General features: G+C 43.6%; 2 protein-coding genes across 4 annotated transcripts in view; one reads left to right on the forward strand and one right to left on the reverse strand.

Annotated features, from left to right (window-relative positions):
- The window catches only part of CDR2L (cerebellar degeneration related protein 2 like), a 43,441-nt gene extending 37,020 nt beyond the window's left edge, over positions 1-6,421 (reverse strand). Inside the window, exons 1-2 of one of the 2 annotated variants that reach the window (XM_053292869.1) lie at positions 6,374-6,421; positions 4,261-4,403 (exon numbers count right to left, since the gene is read on the reverse strand). In XM_053292869.1, coding sequence (XP_053148844.1) covers positions 4,261-4,403; positions 6,374-6,384 — 154 coding nt within the window. In that variant the 5' untranslated portion in view covers positions 6,385-6,421. Of the gene's footprint in view, positions 1-4,260; positions 4,404-5,059; positions 5,660-6,373 lie in introns of those variants that run through there. The other variant, XM_053292870.1, reaches the window with a different exon arrangement.
- A 2,136-nt stretch (positions 6,422-8,557) lies between these two features.
- Positions 8,558-27,541, forward strand: part of HID1 (HID1 domain containing) — a 61,662-nt gene continuing 42,678 nt past the window's right edge. The window contains exons 1-3 of one of the 2 annotated variants that reach the window (XR_008315594.1): positions 8,558-8,816; positions 21,829-21,978; positions 24,917-25,087. Coding sequence is in view for 1 of the 2 variants with exons in the window: in XM_053292868.1 (XP_053148843.1) it covers positions 8,751-8,816; positions 21,829-21,978; positions 24,917-25,087 (387 nt within the window). In the remaining variant the exon portion in view is untranslated. The remainder of the gene's footprint in view (positions 8,817-21,828; positions 21,979-24,916; positions 25,088-27,541) is intronic. The other variant, XM_053292868.1, reaches the window with a different exon arrangement.

The raw sequence follows: 27,541 nt of genomic DNA on the forward strand, positions 1-27,541 counted from the left end.
CCACCGAAAACAAAATGGCCACGGCACATGCTCAAATGGCCTCTGTGAGGCCCTAGGCCATGCCAGGCCTTGCAGAGGCCATTTGAGCATGCATGGTGTCTATTTTGTTTTTAGTGGCCATTTAAAAATAAAAAATGGCCACTGCACATGCTCAAATGGTCCCTGCAAGGCCCTAGAGGCCAGTAAGGGGAGGGGAAAACTTTGCAGGACCCCCCCCAGCCTTTAGGAAGCCCCCCAAAAATATAAGTCAGTGTACTTATAAAAATATAAGTCAGTGTACACATATTTAGTTTGGCACTATGTACAGAGAATCAAGGCTTGTGAATACTGAGCTGAAGCTTATGAGCTAGGATTGTATTCATTTGCTCTTACTTTGCTTCTTGTGAGTTAAATGTGATGTCTTAATAATATGGCTATTAATGATGAGTTTGTCTTTGAATCAGTGTGAAATCCTTGGTATTAAGGCCCATTGGGAGTTTCTTGCTCTCTTTCTCTCATTTTAACTATCTTTCTGAAATACTAGAATATATTCCAAGCAGTGGCACAGTTTTCTCTGCATATCCTTTAATTATTTTCAGAGTAGCTGGGAAAAGTCAAATTCTCCATTTATTTTTAAAATGTATGTAATTGTGATGCTACAATGGATAGTAGAGAATTAGACAGACACTTCTGTTTAGTTTTCCAAGTACACCTCCACACAGTATTTGGGTATTTCATGAGCCCCAGCATACTGAAATTTGTAGTTTTCCAGCATTTCTTGGTCTGGCTACATCCACTGCTAAATAGTTTTTGAAATATTAAAAGATTAATGAGCTTGACTTGTATTTTTCAGCTGATATTATGGTAAAGTTATCGGAAAGATGGGTGTCAGATATTTGGACAGGGGGCGCAATTTCAGTGTTTGCCCTAGGCGCTATTTTCTCTAGATACGCCTCTGGTTTTGATGGGAGCACTGCAGGCCTTAGAGAAATACAAGTCACATTTTAGTGGCACTGTTTTGTCTATGCCATTGCCAGACCACCATAATCTGGTAACAACAAAAGCATGTCTGAAAGAAAGAAAAAACTATCAGACTGCTGAAAGTAAATAAATTCATTTGTTTGATGATACTGTATTATCCAAGTTTAAATCTGAATCTAGATACAGATGCTGATCTTATCCAAAGAAAGATTTGCTGGTCAATGACCGAATAAACTTATCTTTCTTTCTTCCAAAGAAAGACTACTCATTATAGTACTAAATCTGAAGGCAATGTACCTCAGAGTTTGGTCTATGCCAAACAAGTTTGTAAAAGAGTTGGAATGAGCCTGAAAGTCATCAGGTCTGCTCCCCTTCACAGACACCCTACAGACGAGCATTTATCACAGAAAAGTCTAAACAAGCATGAAAAAGAAAATTCAGTCTGATTAAAGAATCTAGGTTTCTCCTTTGAACTACCCCATTTTACAACAATCTGCAATCCATATTTTTGGAGTCCGGAGCAAAGTATTGTTGACTGATATGTATTTAAGGCCAAGATGGGGAGCAGCATGGAAGAGAGCAGGCCAAGGGCCTGTGTAGAGAGCACTTTCACCCCAGGAAGATTTGTGCTAACCCCTTCCAGACTCAGAGCCCTTTAGAAACTGTCCATCTAACTGTCAAGAACCATGTGAGCTTACATTTTCTTACAACAGAAGATGATGTTCTCAGCATTCTGCATAGGTCACCTGATTCTGAGTTAGTGATTTTGGCCATGTAGAATTCCAAACACCCTGTGTGCTACGAGCAAATAGCAGAAGGGACCAATGTGCATCATGCACAAAGTGTCTTTACATAAGGGGCAAGCTTAATTAATAGCATAATAAAACAAAAAGCAACAACAAAACTGATAATTAATGCAAGCAACCTCCTCAATCGGACTGAATATTTTAATCACCTGGAAATGCAAAGGGGAAAAAAGACACTGATAGATTTGTGATATGCTTTTGGAAGTAGGCCTAATTAACCAGCAACCAAGTGGTTAGTAAGCATACCAAGGATGAGCTAGTTAAAACACTGATTGCATAGCAAACAACTTTTTATAAATCCTATATATAAAACACCATTTATGACACAGCAAAATCACAGTTAAGTATTCATTATAAACTAGGTCATCAAGACTGTTTTCCCCATATTGCTTTGCTGTTAGTCATTTCAGCATTTAACCTGAAGAAAGGGTCACTGAGAATATGCATCTGACATCTCCTTGTCTGAATCTGCTGCCATTCCTCCATGACCCTTGGGAGGTTGGCATCTTAATCCTTTTAGCAATGCATAATGCCTAACTCATTTTTCAACTAAAAAACCTCCACAATGATGTGTTAAGCATTGATAATCCAGGAACTGTTGCTCTAGTTCAAGGCATGTGCATGAAGTACAGCCGTGTTAGTATCTGAGAGCTTTGTGTAGCACGCAAATTAACTGTGGCTGCTGTTTGGAGGCTTTTAGATGCAGAGAAATGGACTTTATCGAAGTCTTCTCCATATCACCATACCTAGTTGATTTTAGCATGCTGTATTTGTAATATAACCACTGCTTTCTAGGTTCTTGTTCTTCAACATTTGTGCCACTTTATCAGCCAAACAGACCACTGTCATGTCCATGCAATGCCAGTTGTTATTATGATGCTTTACTGATGTTGTGCTACTACTGCTGTTGGCATGCCCCCATCCTAAGCACTGAGACGTGGGAGCAGCAAGTCTTAAGATGGGTATGTAATCATGATGTAGCTCTCCATATTGTCCTCTTCCTCTATCAACATTTCTTTTCATACCATACAAGTTCATCCCACATTCACATAATGGAAAAGAGAAGTACTTAGATGCTGTTGGGAGTTTGATTTCAGTGCCAAACTCTACTGGTGACCTCACTACTGGAAATTATATTTACATTATTAATGTTGACTAAAGAAACCAGGGACAAGCTGTATATTGTTCAGGAACAAATCAATCCAATCATAATTCAAATTCCCTATATAGGTTCCTCATTTGGTAGGACCTTGACTTCCTGTGGGCAGAATGGAGCAACTAGTAGTCCTCAAATAAGGGCATAATTTGGCCAAACATAAGCACAGTTAAGCCCTACTGAGCTCCCACTGAAATAAATTGGATCTAAAAGTGCTTAGCTTTGGCTGGATTGCACCCTGTCTTTGTCCCCAACACAAGGGTTTTGGTCTCCAGTTTCATTCATTTACAATTAGCTCAGGACTCAACATTTGGCCTCTTATCTAGACAGCATCAGTTTAAGTGTGTGAAGTTGTAAGTGCATCAGTTTAAATGTGTGAAGTTGTAAATGGATGCTTTAAGCATACTTGTCTCATTTCCTGTTCTGCAGCTGAAGTTGTCAAAACTTTCACATCTCGAAAAAATATTCTGAGATTACTACTACCTACATGAGGCTAGTGGTTGGAATAACCATCTCACCACCTGTTATATCTGCATATAAATCAATATTATAGTGGTAGATTTATCTTAATATTGGATTTTATTGTGTATAGAAAAAAATCATTTATGAGGCACTTGTATATGAAAAGAAGAGTCAGTGAGATTTTGACCCAAATATGCTATTTAAAAAAATCAAAAGCAGCATTCACTGCATCTGGAAGTATGAATACTTCCTATGTTGAAAGCATTTAACATAAAATTGTGACTGTGCTTTTTTTTGGGGGGGGGGGGGACAATTTCAGAACACAAAACTTCTGCCTTTTAAAAAATACAGTTCACATTCACCTTTTGGTTTTTTGAACTGAAAACTTACTCAACTCTCACAAGGTATCTCCAATTTAGTACAAGTCATTTCTGATGGTTTACAATTGTCTGTGACCAACTCCATCTAATCTACATTTAATAAAGTAGCATTTATGACTGGATCTGAATTAACCAAGTGTCATGACAATTTTACATGGGTCTAATGCTATGAGCAGTAATGGCACTATCAGAATAATCTGGAGCAAAATGTGTATAGTTTCTTTCTTTGAGTCCACAGAGGCATTTTAACTTTAAATTGCCCCATGACAAAGTATGATGAATTATTAAATACACAATTTGGTAACTGTAGATCCCCTGAGAGATACTGCAGTATTTCAGATACTGAAGCTCTTGAAAGAATGGGGGTTCAGAAATAGAGTCAGGGAAGCTTTTTTACCCCACTAGAAAGCCCAAGCAGCTCCTGTTCTGCTCGGTCATTCCTTTCTGTGCAGAGCTGGCCCTGTCTATGGTGTTCGTTTTTCATACGATTCCTTACCTTGTTCCAAGTCCTGTTGGTCATACCAGGGTTCCTCTTCTTCACTCTGAAACTCTTCCATCCTGTCGGCGCTCAGCATTAGCTCTCCCAGCCCGGAAACATCCAAAACAGAGCAAAGAGAGGCTGAGCTCTCAAAGAGAATACTGCAGAGAGAGAGAGTCAAGGGTGAGAGAAAAGACCAGCGGTGGGGGAGGGGGAGCAGAAGGGATGTTTTCCAGGAGACCAAAGCTGATGAAGGCAGGAGCAGGACCCAGTCGCCAGACTTTAAGGCTGAGATCGGCCAGTGTAAGCCAGTGGGGCTGATCCCATGCAGACCTGAGGTGGGGACAATGGCTTTGCAGATGTTCTATTGTGATCAATGCTGCTGCAGTGGTACCAGGCTCCAAGCTCGCTCCCTCTCTCTTTGCATCACCTTCTCTCCCTCTCCATCTGCCTTTTGCGAGGGAGGGAGGGAGGGAAGGAGGCAAGGAATGAGCAGAGGGGCTAGGGACGTGGCGCACGAAGCCTGCACGAATTTTCCCGGCCTTTCTTGTCCTCCACGCCAAAATCTTCGCTTCTGGAAGGGGAGGCTAGATTATTAGCCTTTGTTATGGATGGAAGGCAGAGCCCGAAGACTGCAGGGCTCTTATTTGCTCCGAGTTAGCTGGGATGATGCACAAAAGAAACAGCAACCTTCCTAGGCAGCCAGTTCCTATTTGTGCAGCGCGATAGAGATCTCAAGCATGGAACTGCTGCTGCAAAAAAATCCATGCAAAGGACATGGGGAGGGAGGACTGATTTCCCCCCTTTTCCTTTTTACCCGCCGATTCTTTTAATCAGAGGAATCCCAGATGCATTTTAGCTGCTAGGCGGATCTGAGGCTTGCATTCCTCCAGGATCGACAGAGCAGGGGCGGAGCCCTGAATGGTGCCAGTCAGAGAGGCGGGAGGGGGGGAATGAATATCCTGAATATCCACAGCAGTGGGAGGGCTTTTGACGACGGCAGCCTGCTTAGCTTTTAATGTGCACGTAAGAGCCAGCGACAACATCCTGATGACAGCTTGCGCCTCTTTTGCTGGGAAAATTCTTCGCCATTGCTGCTTTGGAAAATATACGCTGTGGCTCTTCCTGCAATAAACGAACACAGCCCCACTGGAAAATATCTGGTTCTTAGTCATGGAAATGTGGTGGGAGAATAGAAGGGCGCTTTTTACAATTGGATGAAAGAAATAAAACCCCTAGTGGAATACTGGCTAAGAAAGCTGGGCTTGGAGTTTGGGAGATCACACATCAACCACAGGTAGAACTTAGGCTGACGAGCCGCTGTTCACCAAGATTAGCTCTGGCATTGGTTTTCAGTAAAGCAAAATAATGCCTTTGAGCATGTGCTGAGTTTCATTTTCTTCCCACAGAGCACATCTGCTCAGTCCCCTGCATCTGAGGGGAAAGAGTTTACTTTGTATCTCCTGTTTTACTAATTGAATATCAGCTAGAGGCTTGACAAATCACTATTTTTCGATCTCTGCTCCTTGTCTGTAAAAATGAGAATACTAGTGGTCTGCTTTGCAGAGTTGTTGTGAGGGTCAACACAAGTTGTGAACCAACTCGGCCTCATATTTTATGGCAAATAAGCCATGCACAAATCAACATGACTCTCTTTAAAAATAAAGTGTCGGATGCTTTAAATTGGTCTTGGTTGGGACTGGAGCCTCACAATCATGCTTCAATCTCCTCATAGCTTCTCGTAATTTTTAACAAGGCCTATGGTTCTCACAAAGTCCTGAATCCTAATCATGTTTCTTCTTGCATGAAATCATAGTTAACTTGACAATCTGATTATGAGTGGTGCAGAGGAAGAGCCTCATTTGGGGCAGAGGAGGCAGTGCCCTCCCTGCCAACTCCACATTCTTGCCCCTTATTCTCTCACCAACAAACATATCATCTCTCCCTCTTGACTTCCCCCCTCTGTCTCTCTTGCTTGAATGTTGCTCTTGCATTTCTACTGCTTGCCAATAGATGGCATTTGCTCTTGGTCTTTTTTCTAAGTTCCTTTGTAAAACCATTTTCTCCCTCTAGGGGTTTTCAGTGGGATCCCTTGTCCCCAAATGAAATAATTGCCATACTTAGTCATTACCTCAATTGCATATTTAGTGCTTCAAGACCAATCAAGATGTGCCTTTCCTTTCCTTTTCTTCTCTAAGGGTGGGCAGGGGCTAGCCCTGCCTCAAACCAGTCGGAAGTCGCAATAGCTTATAGGCACCTGTTCTGACCAATAGCCTGCAAACATATGATTTCCCAGGATCCTTCTAGGCATGCGAGCTGACTCTTTGGAGATATTTGTGCAAAATGAGAGCATTCATTCTAACCGATTTGAACCAAATTTGGTACAGTTGTAGCAAGTGACACATAGGGACACTTCAGTGTTGTAGATTGTAATAATATCACCCACCCCGATCCAAGATGGCAGACACATGAACATTTGAGGCACAAGAGGGCTAACTTGTGGACCACCTAACCAATTCAAATCAGTTAGATCAGGGATCTTCAACCTTGGGTCCCCAGATGTTATGGGACTTCAGCTCTCATAATCCCCAGCCCCAATGGCCTTTGGTTGGGGGTTATGGGAGTCGAAATCCAACAACATCTGGGGACCCAAGGTTGAAAACCCATGAGTTAGATAGTCCACAAGTTAGCCCTCTTGTACCTCAAATGTTCATGCATCTGCCATCTTGGATCGAGGTGGATGACCTCATACTACATCATTACAAATTACACTACAAAACCCCCCAAATATTGATTCTTTTGAGAAATTATCAAAGGAAAGTATGGAAACAGGAGAAATATTTTGTCCCAATATATATAGGATCACACCATTGTGCAATGGATTAATCCAGAGTGACTACCACACTTGGTTCTGTACTGTCACTAATATGGATTTAAATTCCCTTCCCATCCCATATGTGCACTAAAACAAAAATAAATCCATCTTTTCAGGAGTGTAACTGTAATTGAACAGATGGGTTCAAAGATCCCGGGGCCCCCAGCTCCACCCCTCCCTATTTTCTTCATTGTTTCTGTGAGGCCTTCTATCCCCTAGCTACGCCCCTGCATTTTTTAGCTACAGTTTTTAATCATCCTGATTGCTATTATGAAAAGCAGTTGAGTGTCATGGGGAAATCATTTTTAAATAAGTCCCCCTTAAATGTGTCAAGGAGAGGGCCATTGACAGGGATAGAGCAGAAGGGCCTGCTCTGAGGAACTTACTTTGGATGGGAGATTTTGGGCACCATTAAAGGGTGGCAAAGCATTCATTTTTCACTTTATTTACAGGTATGTTTAAAAGTTGAGCTTGTAGATGTTATCATACATGCTTCTGCAAAACAAAATGTAATGATTTGAGGTTTTAAAACTTGTGGAGGTAAAGATAATGGACAGTGAGTGCAGTGTAAATGTAAACAAATTAATAGTATGCCTTGTGTGCACACTAAGATCATGAATATGTGTGCACTATGAGTTTTGCAAACCACCAGGAGAGCTCTGCCTGAGATAGGATAGGTGGGCTTTTTGTGTGTGCTTTAGATGCCAATGTGTTTGGGGCCACTCCTACAGTTAAAGGTTCAGAACTGAGGGCAGAATGGGCAAGAGGAGGAGCATTTAATGTTATGTGCCTATAGTAGTAAAAGGGGAAACACGATTACAAACAGTATATTATAATAAGGAAAAAAGGAGATAATATATAGGACTCTGTGTGCCCGCAAGGGGACAGAAGACCAGAGTCATAAAGTGAGGGGATAATTGGGGAGGAAGCGATGAGTTTTAGAGCCACAATCCTATGCGCACTTGTTTTGGAGCAAGCCTATTGAACGCAATGGGGCTGCTTTCTCTAAGGCATGCATGCATGCATGCACGGGATTGCGTCTTGAGGCTGCAGCCGAAGAGCGTAAACAATCGAGGCCGAGAGCGCCTGCTTGTATGGGGATGAGCTGGCGTTGGAGGACCTGAGCGAGGTTGCGCCTTTGCTCTGTAGGGGAAGGAGGGCGGCCTGAGAAAGGCGGAGGGCTTTTGTCCATGCAGAAGATGGCGAGACATGGATGATGGTGGGCTGACGTGGGGAAAGATTTGTGGCCTTGGATGTCTGCGGACGCGAGGTGAGAGGAGGAGGCGGGTTTGTGCCTCTCTCCGACTTGCGGGAAAGGAGGAGACGGCGGTCATACGGCGCGGGAGGGACGGAGCCTGGAGGGTGCGGCGAGGAGGAGTCGCGGCTCTGACGAGGGAAGGCGGGATCAGGGCCAGCAGCATCAGCTGCCCTTGACAGGGAGGGAGGGAGGGGCGGGGGGCGCAGCAGGTGAGCGAAGCTGCGAGGATGGAGCCCGCCGCGTCAGGGAGAGGAGGAGAGAAGGAGGGATATTAGCGGCGACAGGGGGAAGGGGGAGGAGGCGGCCGCCCGGTCTGGCCCGCCGCAGGGAGGGACCGCGGGAGAAGGCATCGGACCCGGATCCAGGCGCGGGAGGATGGGCAACGCCGACTCGAAGCTCAACTTCAGGAAGGCGGTGATCCAGCTCACGACTAAGACCCAGGTAGGGGAAGGCGGGTTGGAGAAGCTCAGCCGGGGGGAGGAGGAGGAGGAGGCTGGGGAGAGCGCCGCTCTGTGCGGGAGGCGAGGAGGGAGGCCCTGGGGAGCGGGGCTGTGCGTGCCAGGGGCGGAGGCTTCCTGCTGCGGGAGGGAGGGCTGCTGCTGCTGCTGTGCTGCTGGGGGTCTCGGGCAGAAGGCGGCGGCCTAAGAAGAAGCTGCTGTGCGGGCTGGGGCTTGACAGAGACCCCCCCCCCTTAGTATCGAGGAGGGGAGTCAGGGACGCCGTTGAGGTTGAACGAGCCCCCCCCTCCTCATCAGTCATTGGGGGTGAGGGAAACCCAACATCCCGGGATCTCGGTAGGTAAAGCCCAAGATCTGTCAACCGCCCAGAGATGGAAGTTGTTTGGGGCGGTATAAAAATAAAATAAAATAAAATAAAAATTAATAACCCTTATGTGGTACAGTCCGATCTGGGAGCTGGTTGCTCACTCACTCACGCACCGTCGGTCGGAGGGGCTCTTCTGGCAAGTGCGTCCACACACAGGGAATGAGCAGCCATGCCACCATCCCTCTGCCTTCACTTCGAAAGAATATCACACACAGGGATTTTTGTGTGGATGCTGCAAGAGAGGCAGAGTATACAGATAAAGATCACACACACGAGAAGGGGTGTTGTAACTATTTTTCCTCCTACCTGCCTACCCCCCATCAGTGTCTTATCTCCATAGCCCACAAACATTAAACTCTTGCCTTTGATATGGCACCCACGCAAAACCCAGTAGTGCATACATATTTCTGTGTGCTATCCATCTCCAGTTTAGGCATTGGCTGGGAGTGGGCTTTCTCAGAAGCTTTGGGCCTAACAGGTAAAGGAACCGGGCTTGACGCAGGAGGCCTGATCAGTAGAATAACAGCAGGGAGTGAAGAAGCTAGGCTGCTTTGTAGACAGGGAGACTGAGACTGGGATGAAGAGAAGGGTGCCTAAGGGCAAAGCCAAGTGAGAAAGTTGGCAGCTTGCATACTGGTAATGCAATGTGGTCAGACTTGTTGGGAAACCCCAGGCACACTATGATTGATTGATTAAGTGCCGTCAAGTCAGTGTCAGCTCTTAGCAACCACATAGATAGATTCTCTCCAGGATGATCTGTCTTCAATTTGGCCTTTAAGGTCTCTCAGTGCTACATTAATTGCTGTTGTAATCGAGTCCATCCACCTGGCTGCTGGTCGTCACACTATGCAGTCAGGTAAATGCTATTGAAATAAAAATGCTTATAAGTATAATTAGGATGGATACTAAAGACTCAAGTCTCAATCTGCAAGTTGTAGGATTACTTTGGTGACATGCTTGTTTTATTTGGGCTGCAATGTTATGCACTCTTTCTTAGAAGTAAGCCCCCTTGAACAAAATGAAACTTATTTCCAAGTAGACATAAATAGGATTGCACTGTCTGCTACTGGATTCCAGCCCTTTACAATATGTTTTGTATATCTCCTTGCTGGACAATCGTCCTCCTTACCCTTTCAGCAAACTTTGGAAAATAAGAATCAACATGGTTTCTCTGGCTAATAGAGGCTGTCTTTTGTCTGGGTGATCTTAACTTCTTAAGACAGGTGCATGAGTGCAGAGAAGTTGTTATGGAGAGAAATTCTAAAGTACTAAGTAGAAGTCCCTCAAGCAAACAGCAGAGTAACTATGTATGGGAAAGTACAACAGCTGTTACACTTTAGAAACATCCCACACACTGGAAGCAGGCTGGGTTGCATAAAGTGGTGCACATTAACAGCATGGAAATAAGGGTTGTCATGCCACAAGACCTCTCTCTTGCACTTGAAATGTAAATACTGTATTCTTTATGGAAGTTTCTTTTATGACTGGTAAATGCCTTCAGCAAAATTCAGATTTTGCTCTGTAGGAAAGGTAGGACATTTCTAAATTCCATTCTTTGAAGCCTGCATTTGGAGTTTATAGTTCAAAATAGTGGTATTAATCTTGGATCCTGCTGTTTCATATTGGCCAAAATGCAACAGCTGGTGAGTTTTTACAGTCCACAAAAGCATGGGCCTAGTAACCATTGGTTAGAGACAGGTATGGTGAGGGAATGCAGAAAAGCTGTAAAAATCTTTGTTTTGTTGGCATGTACCAGTATGCTGATTAGAATAGTCAACATGGATTTCTTTGTACTTAGGCTGGCAGATCAAAATTCAAAAGTAGGGGACGCGTGGTGGTAACTTATCTATAGAGCTGCTCAGAAATAAGGGAAGCTCATAAATCTATGAACTTATAATGTTTTATAATAATCTCTGACAGTAAGAGCCTTTCTGCCTTACAATTAAGGCTGTCTAGTAACTTTTCTATAGACTGACATCAACGATTGTGGTATGTTCGGTAGTAGCTAGCTGTTTGTTTTATGGGATGTGCCTTGAAATTGCTAGTGACTCTTTGATTTATGTTGGAAGGCATGACTTGAAGACATTTAAAGGGTAAGGAAACTTTTGCTTCAAGAAGGTAGCTGATGACTGTAGGGTGAAAATCCTTGCTGACCTTTATGCACAATATTGCACAATTGCCCTACATGTGTTATGGTTTGTTAATTGAACTGGCCATGGTGTGTCTGGTCAGCATCCCTATGTTCAGGTTTTGTGGGGAAATTAGCTCTTAAGGGGGTCAGTTCCACCAGGTTTAATGTGTGCAAACGTTTGGACTCATGAAATGACTGGATTGAGGCAGAATATAGTTTCAAAATCAAAAGAAGAATTTATTTGATAAAGGGGAATACAGGAAGAGAATTGTGTGGTTAAAGCAATTAAAAATACGTTTCCAGGTAAGTCTATGAGGCATTTTAGCTTAAAGTCTAATTTGTATAAGATCCCAGGTGGGCAAGAGAAAAGAGGTTTGAGAGATGAATGTAGAGGGAGTTGGATTTAAGAAAGGGAAGCAGAGATAGTTTCAGGGCTTGAGGAAGGGCGAAGGCTCATATTCACCTGTACTGGATGATGAGACCCAGGGGCTCCTGGAGGGATTGCAGAGTCTAACGAAAAACAGGAGGGGTGTAGAGATTGATAGAGGGAGAGGTGCCCACGAGAAAGGTTTTTCCATGGGTCCAGCTATGGGTGCGAGGGGCATAGCTATAATTGAGCGAAAGGGTTCAAAGAACACAGCCTCCAGCTCCTGAGGGCCCTCCAGCTCCACCCCTCCCTATTTTCTTCATTATCTCCTTCACTCTGGGGGGCTGCCAGAGAGAGGGATGAACACGCCCCCTCTCCCCTAGCTACGCCCCTGGACGGATTGGCACAAGGACTGATCCAGATACTGATTTCAAGCTCGTTGTAGGAGGGCAAAAGTAGTGCCCAGTGGAGTCCCAAGTATAGTTTACAAGGGAGCATAAAGATAGCTTGTTGGAGTCCCAGATGGCAAGACCAAAGGAGCACAAGAAAGTGCTTGTAGCAATGGAGTCTCAAGTAAAAGGAACGAGGTAGCACACTGGGTCATGGAACTGGGGATACTTATATCCTAAAATGTGCCTTGGGGGCATATTCCTACTGTCGTACTTTGCAGATTAGAGGGGCCAGGGTGGGCCTGGATAGAATGCATTGTGTCTGATCATTCTACCTGGGTGTAACAATGTGGGGATCACTTTTTGTATGGAAGGCCGATTGTGATGAAAATCAGAGTGTGCAGGGTTAAGTATGTAACTGTAGAGCTTGTGATATGAAGGAAAAAATTACCTGGCTTTTTCTGTTTGTTTCTTTTCTCCAGTCATCTGTGAAAGATAACAAGAAAGTGATTAAGGGCATCGCTAGTAAGGAATCCTTACATATCTCGTTCCATTACCAGATCTATTAATATTATTAATTTGGACCAGGGGGATGCGTGGGGATATGGAAAGCTCCACCCTAACTGCAGCCGCGACCAATGGTGGGCCCAGAGGGGGAGACACGTGCACGGGCAGGAGGGAGGAGTGCACGCCAGGAGGCGGTGGGTGAGACTCTACAGGGGTTGTGGTTGAGGGAGGTGAACGGTTGACTGGTAGGGAGGAGAGGTGCCTTCGGGAGCTGCTGGGCTGCCTGACAGCTGACAAGCACCAGACGAAAATGGCGGCCCACCGCCCGGTGAGGTGAGAGGCTCTGTGTGGGGTCAGCAGAGGTGCGGGGAGGGCAGGAGATGGGGGGGGAGGGCAAGAGAGTCTGGGGCAGGAGGTGGGGCAGGAGAGGGCAGGTGAGACTGGGGCAGGAGGTGCGAGGGAGGGGGAACCGCCAGCCCCAAAGAGCACACAGATGCTCTGTGTGGGGTCGGCTAATAATAATAATTTGCTGTGAGAGATCTGTAAGAACTTGGAGTTCGGGGGGGGGCAGGAGGGGGAGAAAGATCTGGAATGGAAGAAAAGTCAATAATTTAGTTTTGTTGAATAGTATTCAGCCTTGTATTCTTCATGGTAAAGGAAACAAAAATCAAAACTTCATGTGTCCAGAGGCTAAACAATGTCTATGAGTTTTGCAGTGTCTGATCCTGATGTGCAGCGTGGAATGGGAGTCCTGATTCTTTTAACGCTCGTTCGTTTGTGTTTATTATGTGAACATTATGTGTTCTTGACTGAGTTTGTAATAAGCCTCTGCAGAAATGCAGAGGAGATTGTGCCATGAAGAAAAGTGGGTGGAGCAGGTATAACACCTATACTTACATACCTGAGAATAGTACTGCTCGCAGGTATAGTCTGCATGACTAGGTTTTCTTGCAGCCAGTCATCAAGAGATCTGTATTGATCCATTAGTAGATATGCAACGTTTCAATGTTGATTGAGTAACATATACAACTCTTGCCTAATTATAAGAAGACAATAGACCAAGTACAAGTAAGTCTGCACTGTTTCCTTTTTTTCTTGTGTCAAAACAAAATTGTGTCAGATAAGCTTCTAGTCATTCTAACTGATGGATGTGGGCACTGGCCAGATATAATTAAAGGAGGCAACACATATCTTGTGCAACTGACTGGATTCTAATATTTCAAACTTATTTTTGTAGAAGCAGACTTGAAACCAAACCAAACCTACTTGTATTCTACTGAAACTACTTGGATTTATGAGCACATGGGTGGTTTCTGTTTGCTGTCTGTGTTTATTATCCTTAAGTTTGCAGTTGCACTTAACTCACTTTTTTCTTCAGCAGCATATATATTTGTGCATAGACTTTTTATTTTGTGCTGCACTCTTAAGTGTTTGTTATGACTGTACGTTGGTTAATTGATTATCCATTTCAAAGCATTTTAAAAGTGACCATTAGGATAGCATACAACTGAAATTGTACACACAGAAATGGAGAACTAATGTGTCAGTTGGATGAATGTAACTTATATGCACTGCAGATAAGCACAACATTATTAGCAGCAATTTTGTGGAATATTTCCAGTAAGCCTCTTGGTGTATTGTTGCCGCCTACTATTGCACTGTATCCATTTTATTTATTTATTTATTTATACATACATACATACATACATACATACATACCATTTCTATACTGGCTTTCCAAAAATGGCTCAGGGCGGTTTACACAGAGAAATAATAAATAAATAAGATGGCTCCCTGTCCCCAAAGGGCTCAGAATCTAAAAAGAAATATAAGACAGTCACCAGCAACAGTCCCTGGAGGTACAGTGCTGGGGGTGGATAGGGCCAGTTACTCTCCCCCTGCTAAATAAAGAGAATCACCACGTTAAAAGGTGCCTCTTTGCCAAGTTAGCAGGGGTTATGTTGGGGGATTTAAAAAACGTGTAAGTCTGATTTGACTTCTTTCCCCAGAGGAAGCAGTACAGACTTATTTCAGTTCTCTTCCTAACTTCTCTAATGGTAGATAGAAGAACAAATGGAATGGCATTAATTTTAGTCACTTTGAGATAAGCAGTGCAGCAGAGTGACAGACCTTCTTGGATATGAAAAACAAAAGTGATCTGGGTAGCTGGGTTCAAACTGGGCTTTTTTGCTTGGCAACATTTAGAAGAAACTAGCAGGCTAATCTGTATGCTTGTTTTACCTTGCACATACATGCATCCCACCTCAAGATTAAAATCACTGAAAAACTAGCCATCTGGATGCACAGAGTCCAAATCTACTCCCCTTATTTTTATATATAACTGTAGACTGTTTCCCTCCTCTACCCTAAGGGATTAGGGTGGATTACAAAACTTCTCTTTGGGTGCATTCCCAGAATGATGGGCTGATAGAAAAGCAAGAATCCGAGATTCAAGTGGCGCACACACTCCAGATCTGGTGTCATGAGAACCCGGAAATGTAGAGTTGTACATTGGCAGAATGTAGTTCTACAATTGCGCCCAGCCCACATCGACCTCAGATTGGTGATTTAGGATTTGATCTGGGCTGGGTGTGATTGAAAGCCCTACATTTCCAGGTGCTCATGACACAAAATTGGGAGCATGCACACTGCTTGCACCTAGGATTCCTGGTCTCCTGCCAGCTCGGATCATTGTGAGAATGTGCCCTTTATTTTATTATTTTTTAAAATGTATGAGTAGGGACAATGGTTCACAATGGACTTGTGAGCTAAGAGATGTCGAGTCCTTTCTCACAAGCAGTGAGAAAGGGCTACCTGTTATGCGGGGAGGAAGCCCAAAAATGCTTTCCTCCCTGCAGGCGATCGTTTCCCCATACACATTGCCTGCCCAGACAAGCACCGGCTGGTGCTGGTAGCTCTGAGGGTTGGGGTGCCGGGGCATGCTGCCCCGACCCCCAGAACTTCAGTAATGCACCACATGAGTGTGCAGTGCATTATGGGGATCCCCCCTCCCCGAGACTGCCAGCTATGGCTGCTTGTGGCCACAGCTGACACACGATCAAAAGAATGGCGTTAGGACAGCAGTTGCTCTCCTAACCCTGTTTTGAAGCATGGCTCCGTAGGCGGGTTTGCTGCTGTGGTGCCACCAAGATCGGGCCCGATCCCAGAGGTTCTTACGTGCGTGTGTGTGAATAGCCTCAATGGCTTTTTCCAGTGCACCAGCTGAGCTTCATTGACTGAGCAGGGATTTGAACCCAGACTACCCACATCGAAGCCCAGCATTCTGCTTTGCAATGTCTTTATTAAACTAACAGCTAAAAATCATTAGCATTAAAACTTATCTGGAACAGTGCTCCAGATAATATCTCTTGTTTAAAAAGAGTTTTTGGATCCGTTGTGTTTTCTTGTTCCTGCAGGTGTATCCTGTTTCCTTAGGAATTTCATTCAGTAGAATTGATTATCTGCCAACTATAAAGTCAGCTGGAATCCAAGTGCTGATGCTTCTGTGTGTGTGTGTGTGTGTGTGTGTGTGTGTGTGTGTGTGTGTGTGTGTGTGTGAAAAACAAAGCCATTAGCACAAAACTGAAATGCAATAAATCTTCAGTAAATGTATCCACAATGAGTGGTATCCTCAAACCATGTTTTTTCTTGGTAGACATTCACTTTTTCTATTGGGTGAGAAAAGGCAATACTGTTTTCACTTCCCAGTGCAAGGCAAGGCTGAGTTACCAGCTGTAAAGCAATGTCAGTATAACTTTAAGCCCTAGATCTTTTCCCTTTAACCCCTTTCCTCAGGAAGCTCAGATAAGAGTTATATGTTTCCTGTATCTCCTGCTAGACTGTCACTTGAATGGTTTGTAATTTTGTGGTTATAGCTGACTTTGATTTTGGTTCATGTGACCAAGGTTGTGCTCTCTGACAAGAATGTCTGTGGTGGGATGGTAGACCTCCTTCAGAAATACCTCACTGGTAACAGATTTTTTTGATAATGGCCTCACTTGTTAGTAGCCCAGCCCTTTTTGGCTTGTAGGTACATGGTTTGTGGTGGTTCTGTGGCAAATTTTTATCCATTATCTTGGTGTGTAGCATAGAATAACACAAATAATGCCTTTTTATTTCATGCCATCAAGACACACATTGATTCTAGAGAAGGTGGTAGAATGAATAATTTGACCATGATACAAGAGCCAGCGTGGTATAGTGGTTAGAGTGCTGGACTAGGACCGGGGAGACCCGAGTTCAAATCCCCATTCAGCCATGAAACTAGCTGGGTGACTCTGGGCCAGTCACTTCTCTCTCAGCTTAACCTACTTCACAGGGTTGTTGTGAAAGAGAAACTCAAGTATGTAGCACACCACTCTGGGCTCCTTGGAGGAAGAGCGGGATATAAATGTAATAATAAAAATAATAATAATAGAGATGAACAAAAACTTTGTGAGAGCATGCTGACATACTCTGAAACTCAAGAGTCACTTTCTTGAGCTGTACTTACCTTTTGTGACTGAGTCTGTTGAAACTCTATGGGGAGGTAATCCATGTGTATTCCTCCCCCCACCAAAAGGTTTACCAGTTTCAGTTGTACTACAAGAGGTTTTATTTGAACATGTTTGTCTTATCCATATGAAGTAACTTGTAAGATGTATTTTATAGAATTGTGTTGCTGTATATGTTGTTGTTTGCAAGTCACCCTGAGTCCTATGGGAGTAGGGCGACATATAAATCTAACTTATTAACTTTGAAACCGTTATAAACTTAATCCACATGTTTATGCCTGAGGAAGGATTCTGTGATTGCCTTCATCAGCAAAGGCTGTTGATTATAAGGTACTGTCTGAACTACTTGGCACCCCTCTCCTCTAACTTTTTCATTTGTGTTCAGGAATAACTGGCCCTATCCACCCCCAGCACAGTCCTTCCAGTGACTGTTGCTGGTGGCTGTCTTATGTTTCTTTTTAGACTGTGAGCCCTTTGGGGACAGGGATCCATCTTATTTATTTGTTGTTTCTCTGTGTAAACCGCCCTGAGCCATTTTTGGAAGGGTGGTATAGAAATAGAATAAATAAATAATAAATCAAATTTACCTCTGGATCCACCTACATTGTGGGTGGTTTGCTGTTTAGTTTGCCTTGAGAGCATGTTGAAAAAAAGTCCTGTAAACATTCTCAAAACCAGGAACCCAATCTCCTCCATGTTTTCTCTGAAGAAAATTCCACTAAGGCCAATAGGATTTACTATTGAATGGGGAGGGGATTGCAGCCAAAGTGGTAGAGATTCATAGCTAAATCATGAAACATGTGCTGTGCTGCATGCAGGGAGTCTTAGATTCTGCCGCTGGCATCTCCAGTTAAAAGGATGGTGGATAGCAGAGCTGAGATGGTGAGGAGATGCTTCCAGTCAAGAGAGATGGGGCCACTGCTATGATTCTGGGGAAGTCTCTTGGAAAGGGCATTCGGCTTGCTTTGCGACTTGTAAGCTGCATTTGACCAGTGACTGCTTAGCATGTTGGACTAGGACTGGGAAGACCTGAGCTCAAATCTCCATTCAGCTATGAAACTCACTGAGTGACTCTGGGCCAGTCATGTATCTCTCAGCCTAACCTACCTCACAGGGTGGTTGTGAGGATAAAAATAACCATGTACTCCGCTCTGAGCTCCTCAGAGGAAGAGCGGGATATAAATGTAAAAAATAAAATAAACGTCCAGTAACTGATGGGTTTGGGACAGATAAATGAATGTATGTAACTACAGTACACTCCAGTTATACCAGTCATGTTTGTTCTGGATAGTAATTAGTTTGTACACATCAAGAACAACTTCCACGAATAAAAGTCACCTAAAACCAAAACAAGAGGTAACCATATTAGTATTTTTAGAAGAAAAATCCACAGCCTAGTGTAGGGCAATACTTTTCTTAGGGCTAACTATTAGGACCAGTTCACAAAGCATTAAACAGAGAGCTTTTTACAGAACTCTTCATCATGCTAGGATATGGTAAGCAAAAGGATGGTGGGGGGTGGGGCGAAAGGGGCATGTTGGAGATGCCCCAACAGTCTGCAATTTATAGAGCCTACAAACTCTAAAAACTGAGTGATGTGGTTTCAAAACTCACCAAGGACTCTTGGGACAAAGGAAGCAAAAAACTGGTGATACCCCCATACTTTGGAAATATAACACCTGTAAGTTACTCTGTCTAATGGAGTCCCCAGCACCTAATTGAAACTGTCCAGTTCCTTCCAAAGCAGACCCTCACCATTCTTTTATTTACTGTCAGGCCTGATGAAGAGTTCTGTAGAACTAGAAAGCTTACTGTTTGTTGTTCAGTGAATAGTTTTGAATAAAACTATTACCCTAATTTGGATAGTGACTTGTCACCTAAAAAGGCTCAACTGTTGGGCACTTGTGAATGCACTTGCAGGTGGTTGTATGGGGCTGGGCACATGGCCCACCAATGATTCTCAGCCATTTCCTCCCACAACCTTGTGTTCGTCTCAAACACCTCAGTTTTTCTTCTTCTTTCCTGGCAGTGAGAAGAATTGAATACAGACTTGCTATGTTGCCTGTTGGACAAAAATGCAAATCCTGTCTGTATTAAAGCAGTCACCTGTGACTAAGCACCTACTTGCAAAGAGTTTAAAGGGGCTCATTTATGTGGCTCTATGGATGGTGGCAGGGAGGTAGTTGGCACTGATCTCATTCAGGAATATAAAACCACCACAAAATAAACTTGCTCTACCAGTTCAGGCTTTGCATACCTTCTCTTGCTTTCTGCTCCTTAGGTTTTAGTGACACATCACCTGTTTCCTGATGAGGAGGTGCTCCTTCGTCACAGCCAACTATTACTCAAGAATTTTCTTGCTTTTTGAACCATCCTTTAATAATGCATCCACTGGATGGCTATTGTAAAGCTGGAAAACTGTAAGCCAGGAAATTGTTTTAATGTTAAACAAACATTCATATCTCTTTCCTCTCCCCTCCCCCTTCCCAAACAAAATTTGAAACCACCCACTGCTCAGAATGTAACTGCTGTCAGGCAAGAGCTGTTGTTTGCTTTTTGAGCTTTTATGATGTCAGTTGCACAAGGGGGTCAGGATGGAAAGCTTGTTTTACCAGATATTTTTGCCTTATTGAAATCGTTGTGAGCCTATAATGACTGGAATGTTTTGCAACAATGATAGAAAGTTTTCCTCAGAGTGACCTTTTGTCTGGTTGCAGAATAACTGGGTATGCTTAGTATGGCTTATGTGATAGGCTGTGATACAGGCAATTTACTTGTGGATGTGGATCTCAGATGTGGCTTGTTGTATGTTATTGCTGGATCTGATCTGCAACATGCTGCCAAGCCCTCCAGCCACCTGACTCAGTGTCCTGCCCTTGGGCCGGAAACCCAGTGTTGGTCGCTGCCTTTCCCCCCTTCACTGGCCTCTTCCACATGCTCCTTCCCTATCCATGGACTTCAGCAGGACTCTGTGCAAGTGTCTCAGTCTGTTGATTATCCTAAGGTTATCAGTGAGTGAGCCTTCACTTGTTTTCAGAATCACCATTGTCTTACAAAGATTGCAGAAGCTCACCCTAAGAGGGAAAGGAGTTCTCCTCTGATATGGGATATAAAATGATGATGATGTTACAGTTGATGCAAATTGACTAACTCATTCACATGCTTCTAATGTGGTATTGGGAGCAGATGGAGACATGGAAATTTTTGCAATATATTTTTCAAATTTTTAAAAAAAGATGAGCCTCTTTCATGAGGCCATTGACTAAATATATAAGTAGACAAGTATATTGATTTTGTCTTAGAGAATGTCCTACTTTTGTGAGGCAACCCAAGCAACATTAATGAGATTCCTAGAGAAATGAAAGGTGGGGATTATAGGATGAAAGTATTTTGGAGTACAATAACTTTTTGAGTCAAATTCATTGATACAAAAATTGCTAGTCTGAGCTTTATGTACTGTGTACCCATTTTCTGCTCATAATTCTCTTGTAGTGACATTATAAACAGCACTATATTTCAATATGGTCTTGCTTAAATAAATAGCTGCACTGGATATGGAGAGCTTTTAGCTGCTGGATCCCACCCACCATTAGGGATGCACACAAACTGTTTGCTACCGAACTGATTCGCCTCAAACGGGGCCAGTTTGGTGGATCGATTTGCGAGCCGAACCACGGATGGTTCGGTCTGTGATCTACCTGGACCAAGCCCGGTTTGGGCAAACTGGTTCATCAGCGAAGGGGCGGCTGGGTGCAAGTGGTGAGAGAGGTAGAAAGGTTCTTACCCAGCTAGAACAGCTGCCGGCACCGCCGCTCCCCCTCCCCCTGGCGCAGCCCCAAGCGCGTGCAATGCTTTGTTTAGGAAGTGTGGCGGTGGCGCACTTCCAGCCTCTGCGCATCTACTCTACTTTTCTATCTCTCACGCTGCCCCTGCCTGGCCACCCCTTAACATTTCCAGGACCCACCCCCATCCCTTTACTCCCTCCCTCAGTGTTTCTTTAAAAATAATTAAAGACTCCTTTTTTTAGAGAGGCTTTTAAATTTTTATCTGCTACTTATATTTGGTCAGGTTTTTTTAGCTTTTTACTAATAACTCTTGATTAGAAATTTTAAAATCTCAAATTTTAAATGTGGTTTTAGCTTGGTCTTTTAACTTGTTTAATTTTTAACTTTATATTTTATCTATATTATTAGCGTTATGAGTTGCTCCGAGCAGTAGTGTTCTGGAGGGGTGGGTTATAAATATGTTAAATAAATACATAAAGTAAGCATTGCTTTATGTTTGCTAACATTGTTTCCACAAAACAAAGAAGACCATAGCCCTATTCACATCATAGTCAATACACATACAACAGTATACTTCCTAATCTGTACCATGCATTTGAGGGACCAATATCCAGGTTCACTTTTTAAATGAAAATGTGTAAAAGCATTCAGACACAAAAATTTGCATGTGTACAGACACTTGATTGCAGGTACAACATAAAGTCTGAACATGGCTATTGTTGCTCTGTAAAGTAATGACCAGGTGCTACCAGGATTTTTCAGCCCAACACAATTGTCAAATGGATTTTTAGGTTGCTGATTCTAATTAACAGCTGAGTTGTGAACATACTGAACTGACCAATAGCTTAGAACCAGCATAGTTTATGTGGGTTGATATTACCCATGACCTGACTGCTGACCAATCCTGAGTGACTTTTAGTTTCCCAAAGTGATTTGTCATATTTGTTTTTTTCCAGCCTGTAGAAGCAACAGATGATGTCTTCTGGGACCAATTCTGGGCAGATACAGCTACTTCAGTCCAAGATGTCTTTGCCCTAGTTCCAGCTGCAGAAATCAGAGCTGTGAGGGAAGAATCTCCTTCAAATTTGGCTACTTTGTGTTACAAGGTAAGATGCTATCTCCTTCTCATGAAGCATGATTTTTAACATATGTATATTGTTTTAGAATTTCTTTCCTCATAAACACAAATCAACCCAATGTAGATTTAACTAAGACTTTATTCAGAAAACAAGTCCATTTTCTCCTTCCTCTCTCTTTTCTTTCTCTCAATAGGATCCTCGCTATGAGATGTTAATCACTCACTCTTGGGGTTTGTTCTGCTTGGGGTCGTGTGTTAAACTGATCATTTGCTAGGCTAGGGGATCACTTTTGTGCATGTAAACCTTGAAGATACTTAAACTAGCCAAGGCCTTTCTGATTCTTCATATACGTGTCTGAAGCAGAAATACCTGTAGATTTTGTGCTTGGAATCCATATCCTTGCCATTGTATTCTTTGCCACCCAGACTGATACTGTCTGAGGCTGATTCCCATTGGTAGTCTTGAAGCTTAACTATAGCTCTTACATTTACCAACTCTGGAGGTTATTGATGGTTTGATTCCATTTCCTCTTCTGGTTTACCATAAATCATAGCTGACAGTGGATCAGTTGAACTGTCTTTCTATGGCTTGGTGCTAATTTAGGCTGTCCTATACCATTGGAATTATGGGGTCAAGTTTTAAGCATTGTTCCTGGCCCTGGAGCAAATTTCAGTTTTTATAAAAAGTGGTTTGAGTTTCTCCTTGTTACCCTCAGTAATCAAAGAATAAGAACTTGAGCCTGTATATTTCAAGTTTTATTTTTTTCGTTGGGCTGGTTGCTGAAGACTCTGGCCCACAAGATGGGCAATGCAACTCCAATGTTGCTACAACTACTGTAAATGGTGCACCTGCACGAGTGGTTATGTAATCAAAATGAAAAAGATCTTTTTGTTTAGTTGATGTAAAGGAGCGGGGGAACCAGCACACCTACAGTTGCACAGTGCTATTTATGCTGTTCAGCTGCTAATGTGCTGCTTTCAGTACAGTACTTGCATAACTGTTCTCTTCTGCAGCAGAGTTGCCAGCAGTTTGCACAACAGCCCTGGTTGATCAGCAATGCTGGTGTTGCATTACCTATCACGTGGGCCTTTGATTTTAGCCTCGCTCTTAAATTTGCTTGTTCATTTTAGGAGGTTATTTGTAAGTCTTTGTCTAATAGAGTAGGAATTTGGCAAGAGTGTCAAATAGCAAACTCATGGTTTCAGGTGCAGGCAAAAATCTAAGGATTCCTCCCCTCCCCCTGTATGCGTGGCACGGTAACACATGACATTGACCACACTCCACTAGATATATCTCAAAAGAGAGCTCTTCTGTATTCAGCATCAGGAGCTTCAGCTATTCTAATCTGGATTCATTGCCTGTCGTCAACTGTGTTTTTCCCATGCTGAAATGGTTCTTAATACAGGAACCTTCATCTGTGTCATTTATGGCATGCTCATTAAACTGAGGTGGCTTTTTCCTTCTGCTTTTTCTTGAATGGAAGACAGGGGTACCTATTCATATTTCCCATAGCACCAGAACTTGCAGAGCTGCTTGGACTATGGCTGGCCCCACCACTTGGTCTACTTATGGAACATTCTGTTCAACAAGACTTGATGTACAGTATGTTGCAAAGCACTGTCATTGTGCTATGGCTGAAACCACGTGTACAATCATATTAATAAAGTTCTGAACAATCACATTGTTAGAAATTCTGGAACTGGCATAATGTTGCAAACAGTGTATTTCCCTGGTTTTTAGTATAGACCAGCAACCAATGCCCAAGGACAATTGTTGTAATCCTTTCATACTGTAGGCCAACGTATCGCCCCTGTCAGTAGGCTTCCAGATCTCTTGAGTATGTATCATAGTAGAATCATAGAGTAGAAGGAGTATAGGCCATCTAATCAAACTCCCTACTCAGTGCAGAAAATCCAGAATTTGAGCAGTCCCAACAAAAGGCTCTCCAGCCTCTGTTTGAAGACCTCCCAGTGAGGATTCTGTATTCAGCTCTCACCAAGTAATTGGTTCCATTGCTGAACTGCCCTTACCATTAAGAAGCTTCTCTTAATGTTCAACTAAAGTATATCCACGGACTGTAATTTTACCCCATTGGATCTATCCTGCCCTCTTCTGTGTTTTAGTCCTTCAGATATTTGCAGAGTGTTATCATGGCCTCAGCCTTCTCTTCTTCATGCTAAACCTACGCAGTTCCTTCCAGCTGTTCCTCATGGGGATTATTTTCCAGACCCCTGAGCATCTTCACTCTTCTTCTCTAAAGATGATTTGTCAATATCCACCTGGCACACAGTACTCCACTTGCGGTCTGACTAAATAATATCTGGAGAACGGCAAGAATGGGAGTTGGACTGGAAGGCAATGCAGCTCCTGTTTGATCAGCTCTTGTTTGATCAGGTAGGGTGATGCTGGAATTAGTGGCCTTCATTCCTGAACAAGCAGTGATATTAGACTGATGCTCAGCTAATCACCCTCCTTGGGCCAAAGTTCTGGCACAAAAGGCTGGCCTCTCCTGTCTCTAATGGCTCTAAAACTCCCCCCCCCCTATCTTTTATTTTCAGGGAAATAGAGGAGTTGCAGAAGATAGCAGATGGACCTATATGTTCCTTCATCTCTGTTCAAGTTACTAGTGAGAACTCCTTTGCTAGGAGAAATCCTTCTATCTGTGGAGCCTTTGGTCATTTTCCAAAGGCAGGAAAGAAATGTTTTGAGGACATGCTTTTATTTAGGCCTCTGCATTTGTTCTATAGTGAAAATAGAATTCCTGATATGCACACACTCTTATTTTCCAAGTGTTCTCCCATTCTGAGAAAATAGTTTCTTCAGATAATTTTCATGTTCTGTCCAAAGATAAGCCAGCAGTAATAAGAAAAAAGTACTCATTTCTGTGGTACAAGGAGGCTATCATAAGCCATTTGAAACCTTTGCTTGATTGTTCCTAACTTTTGCTTTATCTCCTTTGTTCCAGGCAGTGGAGAAGTTGGTGCAGGGAGCTGAGAGTGGCTGTCACTCTGAGAAGGAAAAACAGATTGTGCTGAATTGCAGCCGCCTCTTGACTCGCATCCTACCCTACATCTTTGAGGATCCTGACTGGAGAGGCTTCTTCTGGTCAACTGTCCCTGGGGCGGGGCGAGGAGGGGTGTGTATCTGTTGTGTTCATTTTCAGGGAAATGGAAGAGCTGCAGGAGGCACAGCTCCTCAGTAATCAAAGAATAAGCCGTATAATCTAAATGTATAAAGCTACAATTTTCCATAGGTGAGAACCTGTTACTCAGATAGAGGTGTGTGTGCGCACGTGTGTGCACACACTTTTTAGAACAAAAGCTAGATTTCTGGCAAAGAATTTGGCCTTTTCTGAATCTCAGGATACACTGCGCTCTCCACTCCCATAAAGATGCCTGGATTTGCAGCTTGGCAACCTTTGCTTTGCTTAGATCCTTATGGCCTTGTGCTTTTAAAAAAGGATCAACATATTTAATGAAAGGTTGGTAGAGACTCATAATGGGAAGGCAGGTGAAGCAGGAGCCCTGCAGTATCCAAGCCTATCCATGCAGATTACGTGTAATCTGTGTTCCACCTGTGGGCACTTCAATGGAAATGCTCTGGCGTAGGCAGAATAGTGCCTGACTACTTTTGCAGTGTCTCTTGCTGTTAGAAAACTATCTTGAAATTCATTCTGTCTTAAGTTGGGGGTGGGAAAGAAGAAAACCTAAGAGCATGACTAGCGTTGTCCTTCCCAGGAAATGTACTTTTCACTGTGTTCCAGAGAAGACCAGTTACTGAATTTTGTGTCTTGCTCAGCATCTTATTTATTTAAAATATTATACCCCACTCCTCCAGTACACTACTGCTTGAGGCGGCTCACAGCAATAAAATAGATACAATGTAAAATAAAACTAATAAAATTAACCCAATTAAGTAAACAAGTTAAAAGTCAGGCTAAAACCACAATCAGAATTAAGTTTCAAATTAAAAGTTATTTTAAAAGCTAAAAATTTGAGAATTATAAAAACTAAAAATTAAAGAACCTACCAGATATAACCAAAGATGGAGCATTAACAAGCCTCTTTAAAAAGATGTGCTTTTAGTTTTTTTTAAAAACACTGAGGGAGGGAGCATGGCAAAGCTTTTTAGGGTGGGTATTCCAAAGCAGAGGGGCCACAACCAAAAAGGCCCTATATCTAGTCCCTGCCAACCGGATAGCTCTTATTGGCGGGGCCATGGGCAGGGCCTGACATGATGAGCGGAGGGCCCTGGCAGGTTCATATGGGCGAATGCAGTCCGACAGGTACCCTGGCCCCAAGCTGCGTAGAGCTTTAAAGGTCAAAACAAGCACCTTGAATGTAGCCTGGAAGCGAACTGGTAACCAATGAAGCTGCTGCAGGATGGGTGTGACACTTATGAAGCGACATGCACTCACAAGCCTCCTTGCAGTAGCATTCTGGATCGGCTGAAGCTTCCAAACCATCTTCAAGGGCAGCCCCACGTAGAGCGCATTGCAGTAGTCCAATCTGGATGTTAACAAAGCATGAGTGACTGAGGTCAGGTCCGACTTCTCCAAGTAGGGTCACAGTTGGCATACCAGCCGTAGTTGGTAAAAGGCACTTCTGCACACCGCCACCACCTGTGCCTCCAAGGACAGTGTTGGGTCCAGAAGCACCCCCAAGCTGTGGAGTTTGTCCTTCAGAGGGAGTGTAACCCCATCCAAAACCAGATTTACCTCATTACTCGGATGATCCATTCTACCAACCCAGAGCACTTCTGTCTTATCTGGATTAAGTTTCAGCTTGTTTGTCCCCATCCAGTCCAGAACAGCCTCCAAGCCCTGGTTCAGAGCATCCACTGTCTCCTTGGTTTCTGATGACTTAAAAGATAGTTAGAGCTGGGTGTCATCAGCATATTGATTGCACCGTAGGCCACACCCACGGATAACAGCTCCCAGAGGTTTCGTGTAGATGTTAAACAGCATAGGGGACAGAATAGATCCCTGTGGCACCACATAGGCCAAAGGTCAAGGGGTGGCACAGGGATACTCCAGTACCACCTTCTGAGTACAACCCTCCAGGTAGGAGCGGAGCCACCATATGACCATGCACCAAGACCCAACCCGGAAAGACGTTCCAGAAGGATACCATGGTTGATGGTATCAAAAGCCTCTGAGAGGTACTGGAGGATCAACAGAGTCACACTTGCTCTGTCTCCCAGCATAGGTTATCCACCACCAGGGTGACCAAGGCAGTTTCCGTCCCATATCCAGGTCAGAAGCCAGACTGGAAAGGATCTAAGTAATCAGATTAATCCAGGACTTCCTGGAGCCGAGATACCCCCACTTTTTCCAACACCTTGCCCAAGAAGGGGAGGTTTGGAACTGGTTGAAAGTTACTTAAGTCATCTGGGTCCAATGAGGACTTTTTAGGAGGGGCCTAATGACTGCCTCCTTCAGGCGAGGGGGCACCACCCTCTGCATTAGAGAAGCATTCACCACCCCCGCCACCTTTGGCCACCCCACCCCCCACCAGTCATGAAGGGCAAGGGTCAAGGATGCACATGGTAGGCCTCAACCTTCCAAACAGCCTGTCCACCTCCTCAGGCA

The sequence above is a fragment of the Hemicordylus capensis genome, chromosome 2, assembly GCF_027244095.1.
Source record: "Hemicordylus capensis ecotype Gifberg chromosome 2, rHemCap1.1.pri, whole genome shotgun sequence".
Lineage (NCBI taxonomy): Eukaryota > Metazoa > Chordata > Lepidosauria > Squamata > Cordylidae > Hemicordylus > Hemicordylus capensis.